The sequence below is a fragment of the Pecten maximus genome, chromosome 18 (genome assembly GCF_902652985.1).
Source record: "Pecten maximus chromosome 18, xPecMax1.1, whole genome shotgun sequence".
Lineage (NCBI taxonomy): Eukaryota > Metazoa > Mollusca > Bivalvia > Pectinida > Pectinidae > Pecten > Pecten maximus.
Window position 1 is genome coordinate 10,754,309 of NC_047032.1, and position 24,549 is coordinate 10,778,857.

A 24,549-nucleotide genomic window follows, 5' to 3' on the forward strand; every position below is an offset into this window, starting at 1 on the left:
TCACATAACACGACACGTTGTCTGGTCATTGTCACATAACCCGACACATTGTCTGGTCATCGCCCCATAACACGACACATTGTCATGTCATTGTCCCATACCACGATACATTGTCTGATCATTGTCCCATAACACGACACATTGTCTGGTCATTGTCTCATACCACGACACATTGTCTGGTCATTGTCTCATACCACGACACATTGTCTGGTCATTGCCTCGTACCAAGACACATTTTCGGGTCATTGCCTCATACCACGATGCATTGTCTAGTCATTTTTTTGTACCAAGACAACATTGTCTGGTTATTGTCACATACCACGACACATTGTCTTGTCATTGTCCCACATCACGACACATTGTCTGGTTGTTGTTTCATACCACGACACATTATCTGGTCATTGTTCCATACAACGACACATTGTATTGTCATTATCACAAACTACGACACATTATCTGGTCATTGTCCCACACCACGACACATTGTCTTGTCATTATCACACACCACGACACATTGTCTGGCCATTGTTCCATACCACGACACATTGTCTTATCATTGTTCCATACCACGACGCATTGTCCGAGCATGCACGACAAAAGACAGGTTCCATACCATGGTACGTCCCAGACACTGTCTGCATGAGGACGGACAGTGGACCAAATACACACCAATGGTATCGTTTCTCCGTCACGCAGTATTCCTTAAGACGAGTATTATTGTAACAGCTGACAAGGTTCTCGTTTAGGAGCTTGTGAACGCTTGACCTTTTATTTCCGTGATTAATGTTGTCTGCACCTCCTTTCACATCACGTTAGATACATCTAATGCTATTGACCAATAATGACAATACAAATTGTATACATTTTGCATTTTTATTTGTTTATGATTTTAACATAGGTAAATTTAAACATAATAAATGGTCTTATCGTTAACAGTAAATTATGCTTACATATGGGTATTTTGCCCATCTCAAGTATAGTACTGATTTGACTAAATACCTTAAATAATGTTTGATAACTAAGCGAGACTTTACGAGACATGACGAGATTTGATCGTCAAATGATTCGTAGTTTAGTTAATCTGTTTTATAAGTTAGCCATTCAATTTAAATTTACATACAATATATTTTATTTAATGATGCATCTATGGATTAACAAAATTTACATATATATGATACATTTGCATAGCTGATCACGTGAACTAACTAAAATACTCCGACACTGTTGAAGTTCCTAATTGTTTCAGTTCCTAATAATTCTTCTACTGGTTCTAATTTAACATGTGAGAAAGGATGAAGATATAAACTCGTTAAGACCACTGTGTACGACTTATTAAATACTTCTTGTATGTCTCTATCCATCTAACAGGAATATACATCATGGAAATATCAAAATGATGTACGGAGATTAACAATTAAACAAAATATGTAAATTAGATAGTCACGTGATCAGATTTGCATATTAATTCGCTATATACAATAACGACGGCTTGGTAATAAATAAAATAACAAATATTCTGCCCCTGCTTTTTACATACATGTGATGGCTTCTCAAAGCAGTGGCCACAATAAATAGTATATCTTGGTGGAGTCATGTTCAATTAAAGCATTCGGTAAATGTCGTATATGCAGATTAGCTCTACGAAAAATGTCGAATAGCACTCGGCAAATATCGTGTATGCAGATTAGCTTACGAAAAATGTCGAATAGCACTCGGCAAATATCGTATATGCCGATTAGCTCTACGCAAAATGTCGAATAGCATTCGGCAAGTATCGTGTATGCAGATTAGCTTACGAAACATGTCGAATAAGACTCGGTAAATGCCGTATATACAAATTTGCACTACGAAAAATGACGAATGCTTGCATTTAAAAAGAAATTGAGGTGTTTCTCCTTTGTGACGAAACGATGCCCGTAACATGACGTTAAATAGTGTGCCTTTACTAAAAGTCCCGTCTATTCTAAAGTAAGTAAGTGGACCGTTAATTGAAAAAAGATTTTTTTTTTCAAAATTAACTTCTGTTGCTAAATACGTATTTTTTTCAAAACAATATTAATATTTTCTTCTGATTTTAAAATGAACATGTGTATGATTAGTTGAATGACGTGACGTCATTATATTTGGACAGTAGTTGTGGAACATTTACCCTGAGCTGTTTAAAGTGGCACATAATGGAATGCTGTGGGTTCATGTTACAGGAAAAGCTCTACACAAAATATCCCACAAGGCATAGGGACAATCAAAACAAAATTCCAAGACTTTGAGAGTCCGAGAAAACCGATTGATGCCCAGACTCCCATTCCATCGGCGTTATCAAACACACGATTTTACATAATTGTTTCAATGACATGACTTCATATCGAGATCTCAAGTTCATTGTGGGTCTGCGAGTTGGAGAAACACGTCACTTCCGGTCTTAATAATAAATAAATGAGCTGATATATGCATTTGATGTACCTTTGTCCTCGGAGGGAACACATCTCTTTATCAAGCGGCATCGTGAATGTGAGGTTCGGACGAGGAACTGATCAGGGTTCAAGTCAATGTTTGATTGTATTAAGCTAGCGATGAAACCCCCTCAACTCACACTCCATCTTAACTGAGATTCAAAAAAAGTTTTAATAAATAGAAATAAAAATATAACTCTATCACAATCATGTGACAACTGTACAACCAATCAATGCATCTCATTTTCTGCATCATCTCATTTAAACCTCTCATTCGTATCACCACTGTGTTGCTTTTATCACATAACCGTTACACAAGCTTACAACGTCACAAATTTCAAAATTTGAACGAACCAATCACGCTTCGCTATTCATCATTCGCTCCGTTGTGTTTATATAATAAATATGGGGCTTTATGTCAATGTTATTCAATGGCGTCATGATGAGACATAGACTTCCGTGTTATCTTAGTTATAAAATTAAAATAAATAAATATAAAAAAAGCTTTTGATTAACATAATTGTATCATCTCCTTGCGGGGGCTCATAAGATACATGAAACATTTCAGTTTATTTCCTGCTAATCGTTGCAAGGCACTACATACTCAATCAGCTGTCACGTTAGGAATATATTGGTGGAAAAAAATACCTTACGGGTCTTATATAAATAGTTTTACTTTTAGGTACAAATAACTGGTAGATTTCGTATGAAAAGCATTTCCAATGGACATTTGTTTTAGAAAAACGCCCTTTTCTTGGATAAAGACTAGACTTTTAAGTGTGGACAACGTTAACATGCATTGTTGATTCGAGATCAACTTTTCAATATTGAATGGGTTTGAATGACTGTAATCAGCTTCTAAACTTTTAATATCAATATAGCACTTGCTAGGGCCGCTACACTCCTATGAAAACGGTACAAATCAGAAACAAAGTTCGGACTTAGATATCCGGAATAAGTTAACCAGGGTGTCGCACAGATTCATTTGACCGAATTGACATGATCTGAAAACTTCTGATGTTTAGACATTGAACAGAACTCAAAACCGACCATCTGATTTTTGAGACATTGGTCATATCTCAAAGCTGATATTTTGATCGCATCTCTCTTTGATCCTATGGTGTTGAACAAACCCTTTGATCCGGTTAACTAATTCTTGTTGCCTGATTCACTAGTCTAATTACAACAGATTTAATTATTAACTATTAACTAACGTGCCTACACATTATGAATATAGATGAATACATTTTACACTAAATACGGTTATCTATCATGAATTAATGAACGAACTATGAAATATATATACACAATATGTTACGGTCATTTTAAATCTAAAAAACTACAATGATTTAGAAAATTCTTGCTTTTTCTCTAAAAGTTTATAACATTTAGTCTAAAACTAAACCATTCCAGATTTGAACTGGTGCATATTCAATAAAAACATTAGGATACCATAATCATTATGAATATGAATTATACTTATGAATATGCATCAGACTTTTCAATTTATATGCCTTTGTCAAGAAAAATCACATTTGATGTGATTGATTGATAAAATGAAAAATTTATATGACCTTGAAAACCGGCAAGGCTGAGCAGCTGGACGTTGTAGCCATGGTAACAAATGACAGTCGATGGAAACATGAAAACTGAACTGTATAGTAACGATGACAACATATAATAGCTTATTAAAGCTTTAACATATAAACAAGTATTTGACAATAATAATATTAATGATAATACAGAGTTAATTATATTTATATACGAATGTACAAACTGATTTTGTAACCAATAATTTCCAGTTACGCCTCTCGCTTCATCTTCCAAGTAACATATTGTATCATCTTACAGACATCTCACTCGCACCTCATATAACTAGCATTGATATAATACAATGCTTCTGTCATATATAAATACATAAGTAAACGTTTAGTTGCAGTCCGTAGCCTGTTTCTGTTCCTTGCATAGAGATCAATGGTAAAAATGGGTATCCGCGCGCACATGTATCAAATGAAGAGTTCCATTTATGGCGCAGCAATTTCGATAGTCATCGTAGGTAACATGAATGCAAGATAACACGTATCCCGTGGCGTACACGTTACACGTTCATGGTTCGAATCCAAGTGTTTGAATGAAAATCTCTCCTTTCCTTATTTTATCACCGAGAAGGATCATAGTTCCTTGGTCGTTCCTAGCAGTAAATAAATGTTCTAAATATATTCTTTGAATAAGGCTCTAATTATTGCATTCGTTCTTGAATTTGTTGTGGCTGATAGTGGATGGCGTGGCCTCCGGCGGCAATGGTTGGCGGCACGGCGTAGGTGTATGCCGCGGCCGGCGTCACAAAGGCATTCGTCGTGGCGGTGTATGGAAACTCGTACGCGCTGTTGGCGAACTGTGACGCATAAGCACTATAGTCAATGAACTGTCCGGTGGCCGCGGCGGCGGTGGTGGCCGCTGTCGGGCTCAAACTGCTGTGTTGCATGGAGGCCAGGAGACTCGGCGACGTCGCCGCGGCGGCGGAGAGGTATGCTGTTGATGGGTATACATACTGTGGCAACCTGCAATACATAAAAGGTTAACTGAAATAAGTATGGCTGAAAAGCGAATAAACAGAACAATTCAATAATTAGACTTCGTGTTACTGTACATAAAAACAAGTGATGAAGACTTATCGTCAACATGCCATACTTATTTGATTACATTTTATTAAAAACATATTTTGTAGGTGATAATTTAAGCAGCAAACGATAATTCCATGTCATTTATGTTTTTTTTTTTTTTAATATTGAAAATGAACTTAATATCAAACTTTATAATTGATGAGAGTTTTTTTTATTAAGTTAATGATATTTAGTGAGTTTACAACCATTTCATAAAATTCTCAACATTAAGCATGAACCTAGTACCGGGGAGGTAGAAGGAACACACCCTGATAACAGTAAAGAACACCAATCAAATCTGTGATATATGCGTGCGATACTAGGCTATTCCGTCAAACATACACACTTAAACGTGAGGATTAAATTTCAGTGTTTATATGGTAGGACAGACTATATATTAATGGGGTCAGAAACTATCCACACACCGCGTGGGGGAATTATCTCCCTTGGTTTCAAAGCCCAAAACGTGATAGAGGGACTACGAAGAAGCAACTCGAAAACTCAACCAAGCTTGATATTGGGACTGGTCAAAATAATGCCCGGGTGCTGTAAGCAGAATATATGTTGGCGGCCCGATCACTTCAACTGTAAGACCACTATTGAGCCAGGAGTTAGCATCAGATCAAAGAAGAATGGAGTAAAGACCAAAGAAGGAAAGAAAAGACAGAACATGTTTAATTGTCTTCAGTAGAATTTAAATGTTCCTCTACACAAAATCAAATATCAATCCGAATTGGTCAGAAAATGACCTATGACCTTGCTGCTTAATCACCGATTGGCTATATCTTGTGTTGTCCATGAAAAGTGCACTTTGCTGACCAGAGGGTTTGATCAGCCAACACAATCACGTGGTACAAAGCACCGGATGTACAGGAAGTAGTATCGATATATTCAAAAGGAAACAATCAAATACGACTGAACTACACTTAAAACTGGTGAATAGCTTTTGTACTGGAAACTCAAAACATGTTTGACCACCATGGTAACTGTGTTAACTTAATATACCTGTTAATACATGCATTACACGCCGACTATCGAATTGATGGAAAGCGCAAAAAGTATTCAACGTACATAAAAAGGGCAAACAAAGCATTTGAATGTCCCAGATTTATAACAAGCATTATGCTGACCTTGAAAAGTTCGTGACGTGTTACACAACTCTCACAGATAATAGGGCATCGTCACTGCCGTGTTTGAGCTCGATACTCCCCTACCTATTATCTGTTACGGTGATACCTTAATCCGCCTCTTGTCTGAGCGTCATCCTACATAAATCAATTTGTTTGCTTTTTGCCTCAAAATAAGCAATGATTCATTTTGAGTAATTATACTACTCATATAACGGTGTTCATGGTCGGTAAGAGTACAGTATTACGGCTGAACAAAATTAGGTGTTTCATTATCTTTTAAATGATTACATATTTAACCCTGCTAATGTAAAAGTGTCGGCAGTCTTAAAAACTAACTTTAATTCAATAATAAAACTAGAGTGTGACCGGCCGACAAGCTACGTAACTCTGGATTAGCGTTCCGATGTCCACATGATTCACTCAGTTCAAGATAACATTTTTTCTATAAATAGTCCGACCTAAATAAAGGTATACATATCGTTGTGTACTTATTGAAGCCGCAGACATATCAAAGATTTAAAATCACTTAACCGGAACCTCGTGTGACGGATATTTAATCTTTTTTTTTAAAGTTTCGGGGCGTTACAATTTTCGAATGTCATATCTAAAATCATCTACTTAAAATATTTTATTGGTCATTAAGTAAATATTTAAACCGAGTGTTGCACGTTTGGGTTTGATCTGTAATGGACTGTGTAAAAAGATCACGGAATTTATATTAAATATTAAAACAAACTGTTACCAGATTGTATTGAGATGGGCATGTTGAACACCAAATGACCCCTGGTCATTATTCTTGACCATTGGTCAGTGTTACACGGTCAGTATGGATTACAAAGTCTATGTGTCAACACTGTTCGCTACAATAGGATATTCGACAATATGAATTGGTGTCGTAGTTCCTGGGCGATGTGTCAGGTGAAAAATGCAGCCCGGTCGATACTCCAATACCGAACCACAGGGCATGCCTGAATGTCGGCCCATTAAATATCAATTTGAAGACTTCAATATTTTATTAGGATAGAAGGACGCAAAAGAGTTCTTCAACTCATCACTCGTCACGTCTGACATGCAAGCTTTTCACTTATGATATGACAGATTACTTCCCTTTGGTATAGAGGATACAAATATTGTCTTATACCAATCATGATAAATGGTAGTTTGGTAGCTTATTGCGCGATAGACAGGTCTCCTAAATAGTCCATGGGACGCAAGACAAGCTCAGGTATCCTTGTGACACAACAAAGTGTCTAATACAACGTCATGTTCTATTGGTCGGTCGATATCAAAGCGGTATTAAGAGTAAATAAGACGTTGGGTTTGATAAGCAGAGTCCGTCTGAGCTTTATTCTGTTTCTCAGATCCTTCACATTACACCGTTACATCACTCCTCTATCGATATTTTCACCGGTAGATCCTGCATGTTTGCAATGGAATTTCTGATCGATATTTTCCAATCTATCAAATCCGGATTCGCGACTTGACGGGACCTAATCCGGTTCTGTCTGTTAGTATTAGATCACACGGTAACATTGTTGGGCTGTTGACGGCAGAATCAAAACGAGGCTCATAGTTAACCATACTTGGTTTGAAGATTTCAGACAATGAATCATCTATAACATATTGTTTAGGTTTAAGACTTCTACCGTTTTCGTTGCATCCCATACTCGCCTATTCTTCTTTTTCAGAGCATATGTATATCGATGTGTTCCTGTACTAGCCCATCGCACGCCACCCAGAGCTTTCAAAGTTGTTGAAACGGGTCGTTAAAAGGTCAATTGTCCATTTTAAATAATCGATTTCTTTTCACACATTTGAAGTACGTCGCTTAAAACAAAACAATACCAACTATTGGCAGTGCCGTCCGCCACCCGTCCATTGTCATTCAACATTATGCCGGTGAAATGCACAGTATCCACTCGGGTCAATACCGCCGTTCAAGCGACCATTTTTGTTGGCAGACACCATTGGTATACCTTGTACAAGAGAATGACCGACAAGGATCTGTTGTTTATTCTATATAATGGAATAATTAGCACTCCGGTCGACCGTTGTTAGTGAAAGGTTCAGCTTCAGTAAATAGGTCGGCATGTTGGTATACATGAGAGAAGTTCGATATTGCACTGTCAAAAACACTCAGCTTATTCCAAGGTTTAAAATCGTAATATTATCAGTTGTAAACGTATACAATTGATTATCACTAGCTAGTTCTGATATTCAATGTGTAGTTTTTTTTTATAATGTATTGATATGAGATGCTGTTGAATGGAATCTCACTATTATCAAGCTAACATGAAGGTGTCTGAGCCGACTGTTGATCCAGATCCTAATGTTGTGATCTTTTCTCTCTCTCTCACATGAACATATTGTTTCAACTAGCCTCTCCTATCAATGAATGGGGAACTCAGTCGACGGGGAAATTTTATAGTTGGTCTACCTTGGTGACCTGTAGGCCTAACTACCTGTTATAACGTAGTGAAAATTGATTTTTGAGACATATATGTACTTTGGTATATTTGCTGTGAGGTCGTCTAGAATGATGCTATCCCATGCCATCTAGGGTACAACAAACTCAGAAGTGAAGAAAACATTAAAGCCAATGCTCTCTGGTGAGATTTTCTAAGATAAAATGTTAATTTTCTCTTTAATCTGAACTTTTGCAGTGAAAATTACCGTACTTGGAAGAATGAAATCATTTTAGCTGTTCAGAACCTACAAGTAACAGCAGACGTCGGCTGTTCCATGTATCTCGTTACACAATAGAGTATTCGATAACACTGTATCCATGATATATACAAGTGTGTGATACTGTCGCCTTATCATTATATATCTAAAAGATATTCTCAAATTATCACTTGTAAGTCCACAAAAACAGGTGAAGAGTCAGTTAAACATGCTATTGAAATACCCAAACTTTGTAAAAGGGCGGTGCTGGGATAGTTTCACGGTAAATATAAAACCTGATAATATTTGTTAGAGAAAAGACGGAATAAAACGAAAGATAATGTGTTATTTTTAACGTAAAGCTTTTAAGGGGCGATATCGAGGGCTGCAGTAGACGCGTGTACAATGCAGAACCAGTTACACCGGTAAGATTGGACTAAAAGTAAGCACACACACACACCAGTACACATATTTGTTTTCTATATTTATTCAAAGCTGAACCCACGTGTCCTTAATTAGTTCTACAGGGGTCACAGAGAAAAGTTGAATAAGAACAGTCTGCTCGGCCGTGCACATTCTTGTTCCATCGTAACGGGACCATTTGGTCATTGGTACTGTTAGAATCTATGCGACTTAAAAACAGTAAAACACTTAACGAAGTGTCCTATGTATTGTAAAACAGGTTTCTAACATATGCATTTAAATCCTAATTGAAATTAGATAAAAGCGAAAATAAACAGAGATATTTGAATTTTATGACCCAGTATATGTTACTTTTGAAGCTAGCAATACTCAGTTTATATCGGTTTTCCATTCAGCATGAAATTACAAGCACGCCCTCAGCGTGGAAGGAGGTCCTGAGCCTATGTACTCAGAACCTACTGCGAGTTATGAAACTGTATATATAACTGTTCAAGCCGGTTAATCCCATCTACAAGTTTCTTATTATAATGGCAACACGATGATACCGTACCCCCTCGACACAGACGGCCAGGTAGCGGCAGACATTTTTAACTAACACCTATCACAAATTAAATCTAAAACTCTTAATTTTCACTTTGCACGTAATTTAAGTCTACGCTATCTTCTGTAATATGCTAGGGATGAACTGCATGGTTTAAATATTTGGGGGTAAATTCGGAAGAACTTTTGAGAAATTCCTTTAAATAACTATTTTCTTTTTGAACCCAGTGTCATGTATTCATACATACGCCTTTTACGTACATGAATTCACAAGAACACGTGCACGTGTAAAACTTTCGAAGTTCAATTATCCCCGACTCGTATCTCTTAATGGTTTCTTTGTCTCGTTACCACGCCAGCACAAACGGTTAGAGAACACCTTGTTTCCAAGTGGGAACTGATTGTACTGGCAAATGTCGAAATGATGGTATTATTTGATTCGTTTGGCCATGGTTTAAAAGCATGCATTATTCTAACGGCAATCGATGTTTAGTGTCTATGCTCTTCCTCTGATACTGCTCACGTGAACTTCGTCTAACACGATCAAATAGACGAACCCAAGGCTTTGTTTAGGCGTCGCTTTTCTACTGAATAACACTATTGTGCTTTAAAACAATGGTTTTGGTTTGTTTTTGTTTAACGTCCTATTAACAGCCAGGGTCATTTATGGACGTGCCAGGTTTTGGAGGTGGAGGAAAGCCGGAGTACCCGGAGAAAAACCACCGGCCTACAGTCAGTACCTGGCAACTGCCCCACGTAGGTTTCGAACTCGCAACCCAGAGGTGGAGGGCTAGTGTAAAACAATGGTAACCTCAATGAAATGTTAGGATTTATTTTTTGAAAAGTTAGTTTAGTTTTCGTTGATGCCGACCAGTTTTCAATTAGAGATAGCCTTTCTCTTTTAAACCAAAGTTGAATGTTAATGAAACTCTCACTAATTCTATAGTTTAAAAATATCTTTTTTAAACTATTTTATAAATGATAAGAATCTTCAGGTAGGACTAAAAATAAAACAAAAGCGATTTACAGTTACTAAAATATTTCGTGAGCTCTCTGTTGATAAAATCAAGACGCGCGGGGAGGGCTCCCTTACCCTAAACCAGTCTGTGTCGAAGATTATCAGTTATATATAGGGATTTCAAATTTCAATATACAGAAAATTTTCCAATTTTAACTATAAAAGATATTGATGCCGTAGTCAGGAGATTTTTAAGTCGGTAGATTAGAGAACATTTTAACGTCTGGTCATGACACGAACGTTACAATTGTCGATTAATGAGACCCAAATCTCCAATCTTATCTCGAGATAAAGCGCGAGGTTCGCACAATCAACATATATCCGTTTCCATGGTGAGGTTACTTATACTAAAATTGAATGCAATCTGAAAAGTCAAAAGAAAACGGTTTGTTTTGGGTTTTAATACAACCTCACACTTTATAAGATGAATAATGATTTATTCTACTTTGTCATTTTAATCAGATATATAGATGGGTGTGTTAGCATGTGAACAAATCCGGAATTGTACCGTAATCGTTTCTTTTCTTAAGTGAGTAGATTCCGGAGCCCTGGCGTGAATTCTAGCTACATTATATACATCTGTGCACGAACAAAAACGCATAACTTAGCTGAAACGTGTGGACGAGCCATGTTATAACGATAAAGGGTTTAAATACAGTGATTCACTTCACTGTTTTAATACCTTAGTACCGGCATTTTTCTATAAATCTGCTACCAATAATAGCGAATAGAATATAGAATGCACAGCAGAGAAAGTGAACTGTTTAACGCTCTAATAAATCTATGTCGGACGCAGCAGCCAACCGGAACCTAACAGTTGGCTCCCGGCATTTTCCCCGTGGGGTGTGTCTAATTCGCTGTATCATTATAAGTGTTTGAGAGAGGAGAAGGAAGGGGAGGAGGGCGGGGCCTATATCTGGGAACTACGTAGTGGTCATAAAATACAAGCGTGTTAATAAATCGCGTATCGTATTATCTCCACTATAGGGGCAATTTGTTGGACACCATGGCGGAAACGGAACCTTGGTAATCCACGAAGACTCGTGGCGATTTGGTAAGTGTTCTCTTCGAATGCCGATGGTGGTCGGCCGGCGATATGTACACTTGTATGTACGCGTGTTAATATAATGTATCAAAGTTTGTACAAAATTCCAATGGTAGCTAATTATCTGTGCCTTACGTCCATTTCGGCCAAGGATACACCGATACACCGCCACGTGAATTGACCACATGAACGCGCTAATGAATACCAGATAATGAACAAAAATGCTTTTAGTTATTACCTCCCCTGATACGTGATAGACTCGTGTAACTTCGTAAACAGTGATATTAGTTGCTCGCTCACGTGCGGATAATAAGAACAATAATACACCAATGTTGGCAACGATAGTTGTGAAGCATGTACTACCAAATCCTGAGATCGACATAACTCAAATTTTCAACAAGCCCATCAAATTGCTTTCTTTGCCCTCGGATCGTTCTCACTTTCGCTTTCTGAATACTTCGGTCACTTTTCGCTTTCTGAATACTTCGGTCGGGTGACCATTTTATAGAATCGGCTAGTATTATTAGTCTCGATATTGTGAAATACAACGTTTGTATACATTCAATCAAAGTAATGAATACGTGTACGCCGTCTTGGAGGCACCGTGTATAGGTTTGGAGACCTTATGTAAAAGTGACATTTAATTCCGAGAAGAATAGACAATTCGTATTTATCGGGCTTGTGTTGACAGAGTGACGGTGGGTATAAACACTAATCCTATCAGACGCAATGCCATCGTATCTTGTATACATTTACTTATATAGACAGTATTATACGGAACGGATTGATTGAGATTGGTGACACTTTAGACATTCTGTTATTGTCAAATTATCAGCACAAATCTAAACCAACGGTGTTGAATCAAAACTACTACCGTGTGGTCAGCTGGGCTAATCAAGAAGTCGGTCCGATCGAAATAAAACGTACTACTGTGCGGTCAAGTGGACATATCTATGTGGTCAATCGACCCGGATTTAAGCAACTTTCGTGACCTAAACATGTAGACATTCCCGGTCCGAACAGTAAGTGTAGGCACCCGAAGTATTTAAGGGTGAGTGAGAGCATGCATAATAAATGATTTAGGGGATGGAGAGGGCGAGGTCAACACATCCTAATATTACAGCTCGTGTCCACTGTAACAGGTAGCTATGTAACGACCGTACCAGAGCAAACATCACCAAATTGTTAATGTTAGAGATTATCTAACTTCGGTTTTGAGAGTAATGATTCACATCCGGTCATAGACCCCGGGTATTTCTATGGAGACATTAAACAAATCACTGCCAGACCAATTTTCCACAGATAACACATTTATATTAATTGTGTTCAGGTTTTGCATATCGTAGAAACGAGATTCGATTCTTAAGAGGTTGTGCCAGACAAAAACTGATATATAGCATGAGCCTTTCAGAGTAAGCCCAGTGTCTTGTTTATATGGTGCAAGCACGATCCAACTCCATACAAGTTATTAGCCTGGCAAATTTCCCTCACAATAAATAAAAATATTATTTGATTTTTTTTCCTTTTTCAATTAACAGTTGAAATTTGACGAAATATTATCCGCGCGTCGACGAATAATGTATACACACCGAGAGAGTTCGATTTTTGAAAAATGGAAATCGAGATTGGATTGTAAATAATGTTAAAAGACAGCTGAACTAGTATTCACGCGATTGAGTATGTATGGCGGAGAGAGTTTCACTGCCAGAAGCAGGTGCCCGCTGAGACCAGCTCTCACACGAAAACTAGCTAATTAGCGGTGTTTACGGTGAGTGTATCTTGACCTAATTAGAGTGTATTAATTAGACGAGGTCAATAATGCTACGTTGTCACGTGTCAAACTAAATGAAGCGGAAATCAAGATGGCGGCTGACACTCAGTACAAATAATTGTCTCGATAATTTATATGACTTGAATGCTCTTTCGGGATTCTTCTAATGTCAAGACAAAAAAAACTTTCAATGACGATTAATTGAAAGCTTGATAGCCTTGATCTCTGATATTGAAACCATTATTTGTCATATCAATTAACCGACAAGTTCTAAAACTAAACACCAAAGTTGAGATCTAACATAATCAGCCTGCATATGTACCCTTAGATTTATGAGATATAATATGTAAGTATGTATGTAAACATGTAGACTTTCTTTTAACACATGGTCAGTTTTGAACCCAACAGGAAGCTCGTGCTAACCCGAGTCTGCAAATATTTACACGTGCTAGGAATCATTCATCTTTTGCTTTGAACGTTGAGTATGCAATTCACATGTAAAATGCTCACTACCTCGTGCCATATGTTACAACACACGGACTGTGTGTGAGAAGTTATCGGATATTTTAGTCATGATATTTTAGGTACTTTATACACTGTTATACATTAGTATGTATCACGACGAGGGATGATTTCTGAGATTTGGGAAAACCAGCCTCTTTTATCGTTTATAAGCCTGGTTTTCTACTTAAAATCTCACGAGTATTTCGGAATACGCACGTTTTTTCCACGTCGGTGAGATTAAACTCTAGTTCTGCAAAATTTCAAGATATCCATTTTCATATCAAATGTCCCTAATAGGGAGTCCATTTTACTCACAGTTACGTTGTATACAACTTAACGTGCAATTTAAAATTAACTGAATTGTTTACATATGAAAACAGTTCACATCACGAGTAAGAGTTAGAGACTTAATCAAACAGAACTATTTTTAGAACAATAAATTCCACGTACGTAGTGCACTATATCTATAGATAACACACACTCTCCTCTACTCTACACGCGCAGACTTTCTAAATTCAGTCCATTGTCTGGGATTTTCACGTTTTTGACTTTAAATATGTTCAAATTTCTTTCGAATCTCATAAAACTGGAATGAAATGCTATCTTCACTCGCGTAAAAACGTGGACTTAAAGTTTAATTTTAGACTGGATTTTTCGTTTAAGAGTTTAAATGTATTCTTGTTATATTTAAATGTAATTCGCATCGGCGTGTACATCTAATAACATTTTAACACGTGGTATCTATTTTCAAGTTTCATCACGAGGTAAAATTCTGTTTTAAAAATTCCTCATTGACTCTCTCTGATGCAAAATGAACGTATTCTTATCGGAGGTTTTATGTCGAGAGATTTCAATAATAAAACTTTATCATATCGCTTTAAAACTTATACACACTGAAATGTGATTCATCCATGCGAGGTATTTGATGCACAACACCGCCGATACTATCGAAGGAATCTTGCGATGTGTTCAGAAATGTGTTTATAATCCCCTGATCTAATGACGAAAGCTGCCACCTAGCGGCAGAGTGTAGAACCATAGTACTTAAACCCATGTTTACATCTGGAATATTGTGTATCGTACTTATTGCGCTGTACATATTTATCAAACATATCCTGACACTGTAGTAATTTCACTCCTCCCCTTGCCCCCTTTTCTCTGTTTCTAATATATAATCCACACCCTTCGGATATAAAAAGATTAAGATAAAAAAATATATTAATTTTACGACACTACTTTTTTCGCTAGTTTAAGACCCACTTCCGACAGAACACCCCTGATTCGATCATTCTTTCTCTCGCACAAGGTCTCGCGGAATGTTATAAGTTTCCTGGGCGATACAAATAGAAAAAAGACACTTGCGTTAGTACCATCCGAAACTAACTGGCGCGTGCGATCTACCGGGGAGCTAAAAGTGAAACTTCCAGAGTAAATTACCCCTCCCTAGGGTGTCACGTGCCTGGGGCACGAGACTCCGACCCCTGTCTGGCATATGCCATACAGCCACACAGCTCTGTAACATTAAACATACCTCGACCCCTGCTACGTCCCAACATTTGGTTTAGTTTTGAATAGTTTAGGAAAAATATACATGTCTTTGAAATTTGTTGTAAAGTTGATCCCAGCATGTGGACCCATCATAACCTATCTGGCATCGACCACGTGATGTGCGCGAGATCTGGACCCCTTGGCGCGTGCTGTCAGCGTGTGGAACACAATCACTTATACTTCACTAGTTTCATTGAGTTAAACTTCGTCATGTTTAAACAGAATGGGCACTAAGTATATAGGACCTATTGGGAAAATGTTACTGTTGCTACAGAAACGTCATAAACACCAATGGCTAAAAATAAATCCCACATTATCAAAGACAGATTTCGAAATGTTGTTTTTCTGTCATTCTGTTGTAAGTAGGTACAAAATGTCTGAACAAGACCTAGCGAAAACTAGCCTACAAACCAGTATGAATTTCCCAAATTTTAATCAGCAATTAAAGGAAACATTTTAACAAAATCTTAGTAAATATGATATACATGAGCTGGTGATTTCTCTACGTGTGTCTAAACACAAGTTAAGAACCAGTGAAAAGATTCAAGAACGCTTAACTACAGTGTCTAATGCAGGGATCGTAACCGGTGACAAAGAATCCGGACGGTGTTAGTAAATAACGTAAATGGACGTTTTAGTAGTAAAACACCCCAACTTTTCTCCACAACGTGTGCAGCATCAACACGCCACTCTATGTATGGTTTCAACCCAATCACCCCTAAATCTCACAAAAGAAATCAACCATCCATTGTTTAGACTATTCGAAAGAGCTTTCTAGGGGTGAAAGGGTTATTTAAAAGAAACAAAGACCACACAGGGGGTATGATAATAAACAGAAATTTGTCAATAGAAAACTGCACTGTGAATTGTTTCAAGAGAAAATGCCAAAATAAATCACAGTAATTTTTAAATACAGCAAATCATTCCATATCCTACAAAACACCCAACATTTATGATAACAACTTCAAAATTTCAAAGTTCAGTTACCAAAAGGACATAGTAAAAGTATTACATAGGATACCACACTCTGTACAAGCAAAAGGAACGAAAGTTTGAAAAAAGAAATGACCAAAAATACACATCAAACGTCACAGTCAAACAGCCAATCAGAATCACCGTTTTATGTGTTGTTTGGGGCGAGCCTTGTGGCAGGTCGAACATTTTTGTCCGGAAAAGGGGTATCGAGCCCTATTCCGGATGTTATTGACTGCACTTCCGGTCATGGTAGATGTATCACTGTCACGTGACAACTCAGTGGAGCTTATCCTAGCCTCTATAAAGTGATAAAAGACATACTGATCAATCGACCGCCTATGTGTTCTTCTATATAAATATATCTGAGATTACTAACTTGACCCTTGTTTTAATGTCAATCAACTGAGCATTTATCCAGTGTTTATTTCCCCTTTATACTACAGCAGGTGATGGTGGCCATTGCTATTTTCTCCGCAAGTAGATTTGGATTAAATGTTCAAAAAAACGGTTTGGCACTTAATCATAAGCGATACAAATAAAAATGGATGATACAAATATGTATATGAATTATAAGCTGGGCTTATCCATGAGTCATGCATGTTATCCTACGAGTAACTATCTAAAGTACATGTCCGTAGAATGAGGTCTATAATCCGGGTATCACCGCACCGCTCGCCCGACCCCCGGGCCTACCATATGTAATCTACCTTTTCCCATACTTCGGCCCATTTCGGAATCTGATCCTAATGACTATATGGTTTAATGGGTTAGGAAACGTTTAGCAGAAAACAGAAACTTACCCGTATTGACTTGGTAGTATTCCTGGCAAACCCTTGATGGCCAGAGGGATTCCTGTGGTCAAAAAGAAAATCATTTTAATACTGATGCACATGCTTGTAATATCGTAAGTCTGGCTGAAACTCCATAGACATAAATATACTGCTACAAAGAGTCAAATGACAGCACAGGTTAAAGATATTATCAATCAAGAAAGAATTAAGTGTTAGCTAACATTTCATTTCTTTATTCTTACAAGCAGGCTGAGGTCCGTGGAGGTCATTGCAGTACCGAGACCTTGGAGACAGAGTGAACTCTTGGTACAGGTGTTAACTGTCACCAGGTTAACATAACCTTCGAGTGTTTTAAACCAATGTCATAATGGGACCTTATCAGACAGCTCAAATACCAAATATCAACACCGGGGCACAGGGATATCGTCACAAACCACCTTGTCATATTAATGAGTAACTACTTCAAGAAATAGAATTATCTCTTAATTTAATTGAACTCAAATAAAATCGAAAACCGAGTAAAATGACGTCTTAAAGTATTAGTATTAGTAGATGATTGTATTAGTAATTAAAACAGTATTTCTTAATTTTATTTAGATTGGATTTTTGTTGAACTTTTAACCCCACTCTTTCATTGTTATATTAAGAAGATAAAAAATTAACGGGAATCCGACAAATCTCACATGATTTTCTATAGAAGTGGATCCAGGGGGCTTTACTTATACCGTGCTAGGCTGTTAATCCAGAATACGTACCACGTGATCCGTTTATTAGTTCGGATTATATTTCATATCGCGTTGACACAAATTTGGATTAAAGTAATACGGACAGTAGCAGATTAACATGCGTGTAAGGACTTGTCGTGTGAAAAATAGCCTAATTCAGACTGTACAATTTCACGGATGGCTGGCTATATAAAAGATACTGATTAATGCTATGACCTAAAGCACCAACACTTAAAACCGATCGCATGATTGGCATTGAGCAAGTGATGACACGTGACGCAAAACTGAATTAAAACCGTCGATATAACAATATCATTAGAACAATAATCAAACTAATTGATCACAATTTGTTCGCGAGTTTATAAATTGGCGTCAATGTCGTGTCGATTATTCAGCTTGTCCGATTACTAGCACAGATTTCTCGTAAAGTGTTTATACATGAATTTAACACCGAAATATAAGACGTTTATAGACCTATCTGCCAAACAGCTATTTAGTTTTAATTCTCAGCTTGTATTGTTCTGTACGGATGCCAATGCTACTAAGCAATACCTTGATACTTGCGTACGGACACCAAATTGTCAAAATGTGTGCTAAATTACAAATGAAATATTGCAAATCAAACGTATTATCATAACTTCTTCTGTGAGTGTCTGAACTACATCTAACGTTGATACTACGGCCTGTGTTTAAATAAGTCTGATATATTGTGTTTTAATTCGCATACTCACTCTATCACAATAGTAGCATAGCGCGTGCTGTAACAAAAGCAAGCACGCGCGCATAAGGGGATGTGTGATGCCCCAATAACTTTATATACTCACAACAATTTTGTTCTAACATGTCGGAAATTCGCCAGAACTTTACTTTGGCCATTTGGTCTTTAAAATAATACATGCAATGCTAGGCTATGTAAACGAGAAAGCTCTGAAAGTTGGAAATATATTCTGAATTTGGTTCTGTCACTCAAAAGTAAAAGTGAAATACAACGGTGTCCTGCCAAGTCTAGCACGCCGTTATCACGGACCAAGCTAACATTTCTGATAGTGGTGGAACCTTTATCAAAGCAGTTTTACATACATTTTCAGTGATTTCTACTGTACAAACATCTCACGACTAGCAACGATCTTTGAGCTGGAGTATGGCGTACGTGTTTTTTTTTTATTTGACGGCAAAGAAACTAGACAGAAAGGACCAGTGATATAGTTAACACATGGTATATACTACCCGTTGAACCAACTAATCTCAAACTTAGAAAATGGTCAGACTCAAAAATACCACTACCATATGGCTGTTTATGAGGTCCCCAGATTTAGTCTGAACACGTACTAACAGATGGTTGGCAATATCTCTCCTGTCCAATTATCCATAAGATAAATGCAGAGAATCAGGATTTTTAATACGAAGTCAAACGTTGACAACACAAATTGGTTTTCATGAATTATGGGTTATTTTTGTTATTGATGTCTTACTGTTTAGAATGCAGGTAACGTAAACAAGCAGAGTCGTATATAGAGTATGTGTATGTAGGGTGCGAGCGATTGTGTAGGGAAGCAAAGGTGGGGGTTAAAATATGTTGTAGTGGGTTTGTAATCGGCAGTTTTATTTCACTGTGGACAATATTTATCTAAATTGATTTCAGTTTCATATCAAAGAAACAAAGACTAGTATGGTTTTGTAAATTTAGAATTTTACGCATGTGCAATGAATAGGTTGTAAGTCTCATCGTAACCCCAGTGTGTAACCAGTATGAATCAATTAATTTTCTGAAATACACATAAAATACCGGTTTACTTGATAGCCTGCTACACACACGTGTGTTTATAACTGTCAATATTTACTGAAACGTTAAGTTAATTTATCAAAAGCATTGACAGTAGAAAATACATCTACCCGAGTTGGAAGTTGTTATCTAAAAATTTTGCAGTATACCTGTCGTCAAATAACAAATTACAGGTAACTTCACTACCTGTGACTCACCAGGTTACCCGTGTCATAGGTAAAACAGATGTTTCATCTTCCTATATTAATGTGATTTCATGTCGCTAAATCAGACTATGTATAGCACATATGCACCCGGTACCATTTTAAATACATTTGTATATATTCGTCAATACTAAGGCGTTGCAAGACCAGTTTAATTACTCAACGATTTGACCCCCAGGTACGTTACCGTTGCTTGTGTAACTACTTATCTAACATATGAAAAAAATAAATCCTATGTATGCTTGTATGACTTTACGCCAGTATTGCAGGATATGTACTATCGAGGCTTAACGAGATTCAAAACCAGCTCAAGTTACTGTTTTACGGAAATTTATTTTTTTGAAAATACACAACACTTACTATTTAGTATCGTATTTCTGTTCATACGAAAGTTTCAACACTTAAACTAATTTTCAATTTCGTCCCATTATTTATATTCCTATTTTTAGTAACACAATGATATGGACATAAACATCACATTTTTACAGTCATAATGCTGCCTAACTAACCCGTTACAACACGTGTCCCGAATAACAGTAGTCACTAGTCAGACAGCGGCTTATATTACAGCCAGGAGTTCAGTGTTTGGCTTATAGTCGTGTAGGCTCACACCCACATACAAAGTGCTGCCTTTCATACCCTCTTGAATCTTTCATTTCGTTAAAGGGGAATTAAATGTCCGAACAAACACAAATCTCGGAGATTCACAAGGTATAATAGGTACAATACCCATAGGGTTGGCCATGGTCGTATTGCCAGACATATGCTTTGTTCATTTTGAAGGTATTTTGTTCATGTTTTCAGAATTTCCACCAGATGCATAGATTTTACACGTGGGAATTCACAATAAAAAATATAGAATAAAATCAACTGTTGTGTAATGACTTGGGAGTGGACAGCCAGCAAGTGTATATAGCTTGTTAGGTCACCATCGGTGCAAACAATGGAAATTAACTCGTAATTGGCATAACCACATATTAGTATACTACATAGTCCCGGTGTCAACCTTAACAATGCATATTATCAGGTACGGGCCAAACCTGGAATCAGAGGTAATCTTTGAAGATAACAAAAAAAATATTCTCACCCGTACCTGTCTGGATACCACGTGGTTTTGCGCCCAGGTAAGCGAGATTTACGTTTGCTTTCCTCCCGTCAATGATTGGGTTGGGATCCTTACAGGCCCTGTCGGCGGCCTCCCTGTTTGCCATTGTTACCTGTAAGATGAAAGAATCACCGTTAAGCAGCAATACGATAGCCAGTGCTTTGCTATGGTAGATAGTCCGTGATTTACCTCAATGAGGCCACATAAGGGTAAAAAATAACGGTGTCTAATAATACCAACAGTTTAACACAAAGAACTATTAAGACTTTGCATGTCGAACTACACAAAGGGGTGGGTGCTTGTACTCAATGTAGCTCGTTGCACTTTTGCTTTCTCGTTAAAATATAATAAAAATACTATCAGAAAAAAACAGCTTTGTAACATGCAACATAACATAACCATACATGCGTATTATTAGACTCGGCACGTGTTTTGCATTGCAGCAGACCACGATGTGTATCAAACGGTGGTGCACGTGAACGTAAAACTATATAACAGCGAGAAGAGACTCTAGATTTTAATCAATACTTCGTAAATAATGCATGTGTCCACAAAGCTATTTAGATTGTCATCTCCATTGATAGGACGTACGTAAGTGATGTACAGGCGCGATCTGTACAGGAGCTGGCCGGCTGATCCTAAAGGTACACGCGTGTAAATTATATGTATATTATTATATCGGCAACACGGTTAAAGCTGAACGACAAATTAAAAGCCTTGGTATGAAACACTTGTCTTGCTCCAATAGATTCATATATGTTAATTACATTCGTCTAAGTAAAAAAAAAAACATAAAAATAATTATACACGTCATATGAATAAAATTTAAAATTGAAGTTTTTAACATAGTCCCAGTTTTCTCTAATTGATAGCAATGGCTTTACTACAATAGCGAGTAATGCGATGTCATATGATGAGTACTGGTAATTTAAACCTATTGCGTTATACGACTGTCGTGTTTTAGTACAAGGTAGATCTACCAGCAACGTCAGTTTAATTGAATAGGTACAAAGGAATTCAATGACTGGTGAAGATTTAATAGTAAAATGGAATGACTAGGGACACCGCAGATCGAGATTAACTCGTGCTACAGGTTACCAGCATGGCTAACAAGTATGTATATTTATAGATCGTATCACAAAAGTTTCCAAGACCATTTTAAAATCTTTTGAGATTAAAACACGAAACAATGTTAAATTTCAGAAATTTACAGAAGGATTGATCGGATATTTTGAAGTAAATTCGAATGTAACGGTTTTAAATCCCTATTCTACACTACCTGTACTTTAAAGGTACAACAGGTACTAAGTACATGTATAGTGATATAGCTAAGTTGTCAGTTGAGGACACTGCACTGACATAAACTCTTTAGTACAGTTCTGTTGCCCTTGGTTGGAGCCGTTCTAGAGAAGAAGTCATTATCAATGACATTTTGCAAATTACGAAATGACCTAAATGAGCTACTGTCTTTAATTATCAAAATTAACGTTATACTGCTAAATGCAGTTAGAATCCCTGTACAGCACCATAACGGTACCAAATAATATATATAGGTAGGGACACACGTCCCTGTTATATGGTATTTAACCGAAACAATCACTTTGATTAACACTTTGTTACTAAATAATTAATCCTAAGATGTATTGGTCACTAAATTATCAAACGATTACTTACAAATCCATAGCCACGACTTTTGCCAGTTTGGCGATCGGTGATGACAACGGCCTCCTCGATGTCACCAAATTTATCAAAGAATTCCCTCAATGAGGTATCCGTCGTGTGGTAGGGGAGGCCCCCGACGAAGATTTTCGTGTAAGTTGTGTCTTTCTGTTGGATTGTAGTGGCCATTGTGTAGAAGATAAAAACGATGAAAAAATAGTAAACTAGAAGAGTAAATATTCCGCACGTGAAACGTAAGTAGTAGTTCTGTGACGTATTTGTTGGATAAATACCCTTGTAAAATAACACAAGTAGAATTAATGATATCACAGCCCTATGCACTGATTACAAAAGATTACTACAGACTACGAAGAAGGAAGATTTGCTATCCGTCCAACATACACACAGTATATATCCCTGCTTGTACAGTTTTGGCACTCGACTACACAGTGAACGGTCTCGATAGCATGGTGCTGTGTTATTATCACACTGGCCACGCCCACTTGCGCATATTTTATTAAGCACGTGGAGCGGTTATTCATAAGCCCCGCCCCTAACTCCGCCTATAATGTAATCCCGCCCACCTGAAATATCAAGTTTACCCGGCTTGCGTTCTGTGCTGTGAGGGGATATCGCCGCTCGTAGTTTAAATTGATCAAAACCGATATTCAAGGTTGATTTGTTCTTCATACATTATTTTTTTTTATTTCACACACAAAATGTCCTCTACATGGACTATTTTGACGAGGAGAGGATTTATCAGATGCAAACTAACAACTCAGCATACTTTTGTGCAGTTATTCATACGCGAATTGTACTGATTTCTCAAGGCAGTTTACACCTGTGTGACTTTAAACGTGTTCTGGCAGACCGCCACGTGACTGTAACTGTATACATCTGTTTTAACTTGCCATGGAGTAGGGGATGTCAACCTACCATTCCATATTATAATATTTAAAATCGATCGTAATCGCTAATCATCGTCTACACTGAATTAACTTTCAGACGTGGATTTGGGTGTAAGCTCGGTTATAAAAGTGGGATTTAGCGACATAAACAATAGTAAGATCAGTTCACTAAGTTTCTGTAAATCGGATTTTTATTGTTTAAGTACTTAGTAAATCTCGACCGAACACAATAGTACATATTTGCATAGGTGCGCAGTACGCTTTTTGGCTAGTGTTTCTAATGCTTTGTCTTCAGACGCCGTCGGGAGGCTGCCCGTTGTGTTTTTTGTTGTGGTAACGAGGACAAAGGAACCGGACAAACAAATGACGAAAATCTTTGTTTGGTGACCTCTCAGTAGCCAAACCGTTGGATGATATGACTTTGACTCCTCCAGCTTATAACGTCGGGAAAGTAGCCAGCCTGTCGTTTTGAGGAGATAGAATACACATGTTTACGCGAACATAACTTGGACTGCAGTCCATCTCGTGAGCACGTGAAAGGATGTGTTATATTCGTGTATATTTAGCTTACAGACAGATTTTGGGATAGTACAAAAAGCTAAAATCAAATAAGGTAGGCAAAGAGTGGCGTGATTTTTATGGAA

At 37.4% G+C, this 24,549-nt stretch overlaps 1 protein-coding gene across 2 annotated transcripts; it reads right to left on the bottom strand.

Moving 5' to 3' along the window:
- Positions 1 to 859: 859 nt before the first annotated feature.
- LOC117317136 (RNA-binding protein 24-B-like) lies at positions 860 to 23,461 on the bottom strand. Of its 2 annotated transcripts, none has more exons than XM_033871934.1 (4): positions 23,013 to 23,461; positions 21,327 to 21,450; positions 17,532 to 17,583; positions 860 to 5,011 (listed from the first exon to the last, which is right to left on the bottom strand). In XM_033871934.1, the coding sequence occupies exons 1-4, from the start codon at positions 23,184 to 23,186 to the stop codon at positions 4,690 to 4,692; spliced, it is 672 nt and encodes a 223-aa protein (XP_033727825.1). In that variant the 5' UTR covers positions 23,187 to 23,461; the 3' UTR covers positions 860 to 4,689. The 2 variants fall into 2 exon arrangements, with proteins under 2 accessions (XP_033727825.1, XP_033727824.1); XM_033871933.1 differs by having other exon boundaries at positions 21,321 to 21,450.
- Positions 23,462 to 24,549: the final 1,088 nt, after the last annotated feature.

Coding starts and splice junctions, on each gene's coding strand:
- LOC117317136 (XM_033871933.1), bottom strand. CDS start 23,186: ATGGCCACTACAATCCAACAGAAAGACACAACTTACACGAAAATCTTC. Junction 21,451..23,012: donor AAAGTCGTGGCTATGGATTT/GTAAGTAATCGT, acceptor TTCATCTTACAG/GTAACAATGGCAAACAGGGA. Junction 17,584..21,320: donor TGGTATCCAGACAGGTACGG/GTGAGAATATTT, acceptor TTTTGACCACAG/GAATCCCTCTGGCCATCAAG.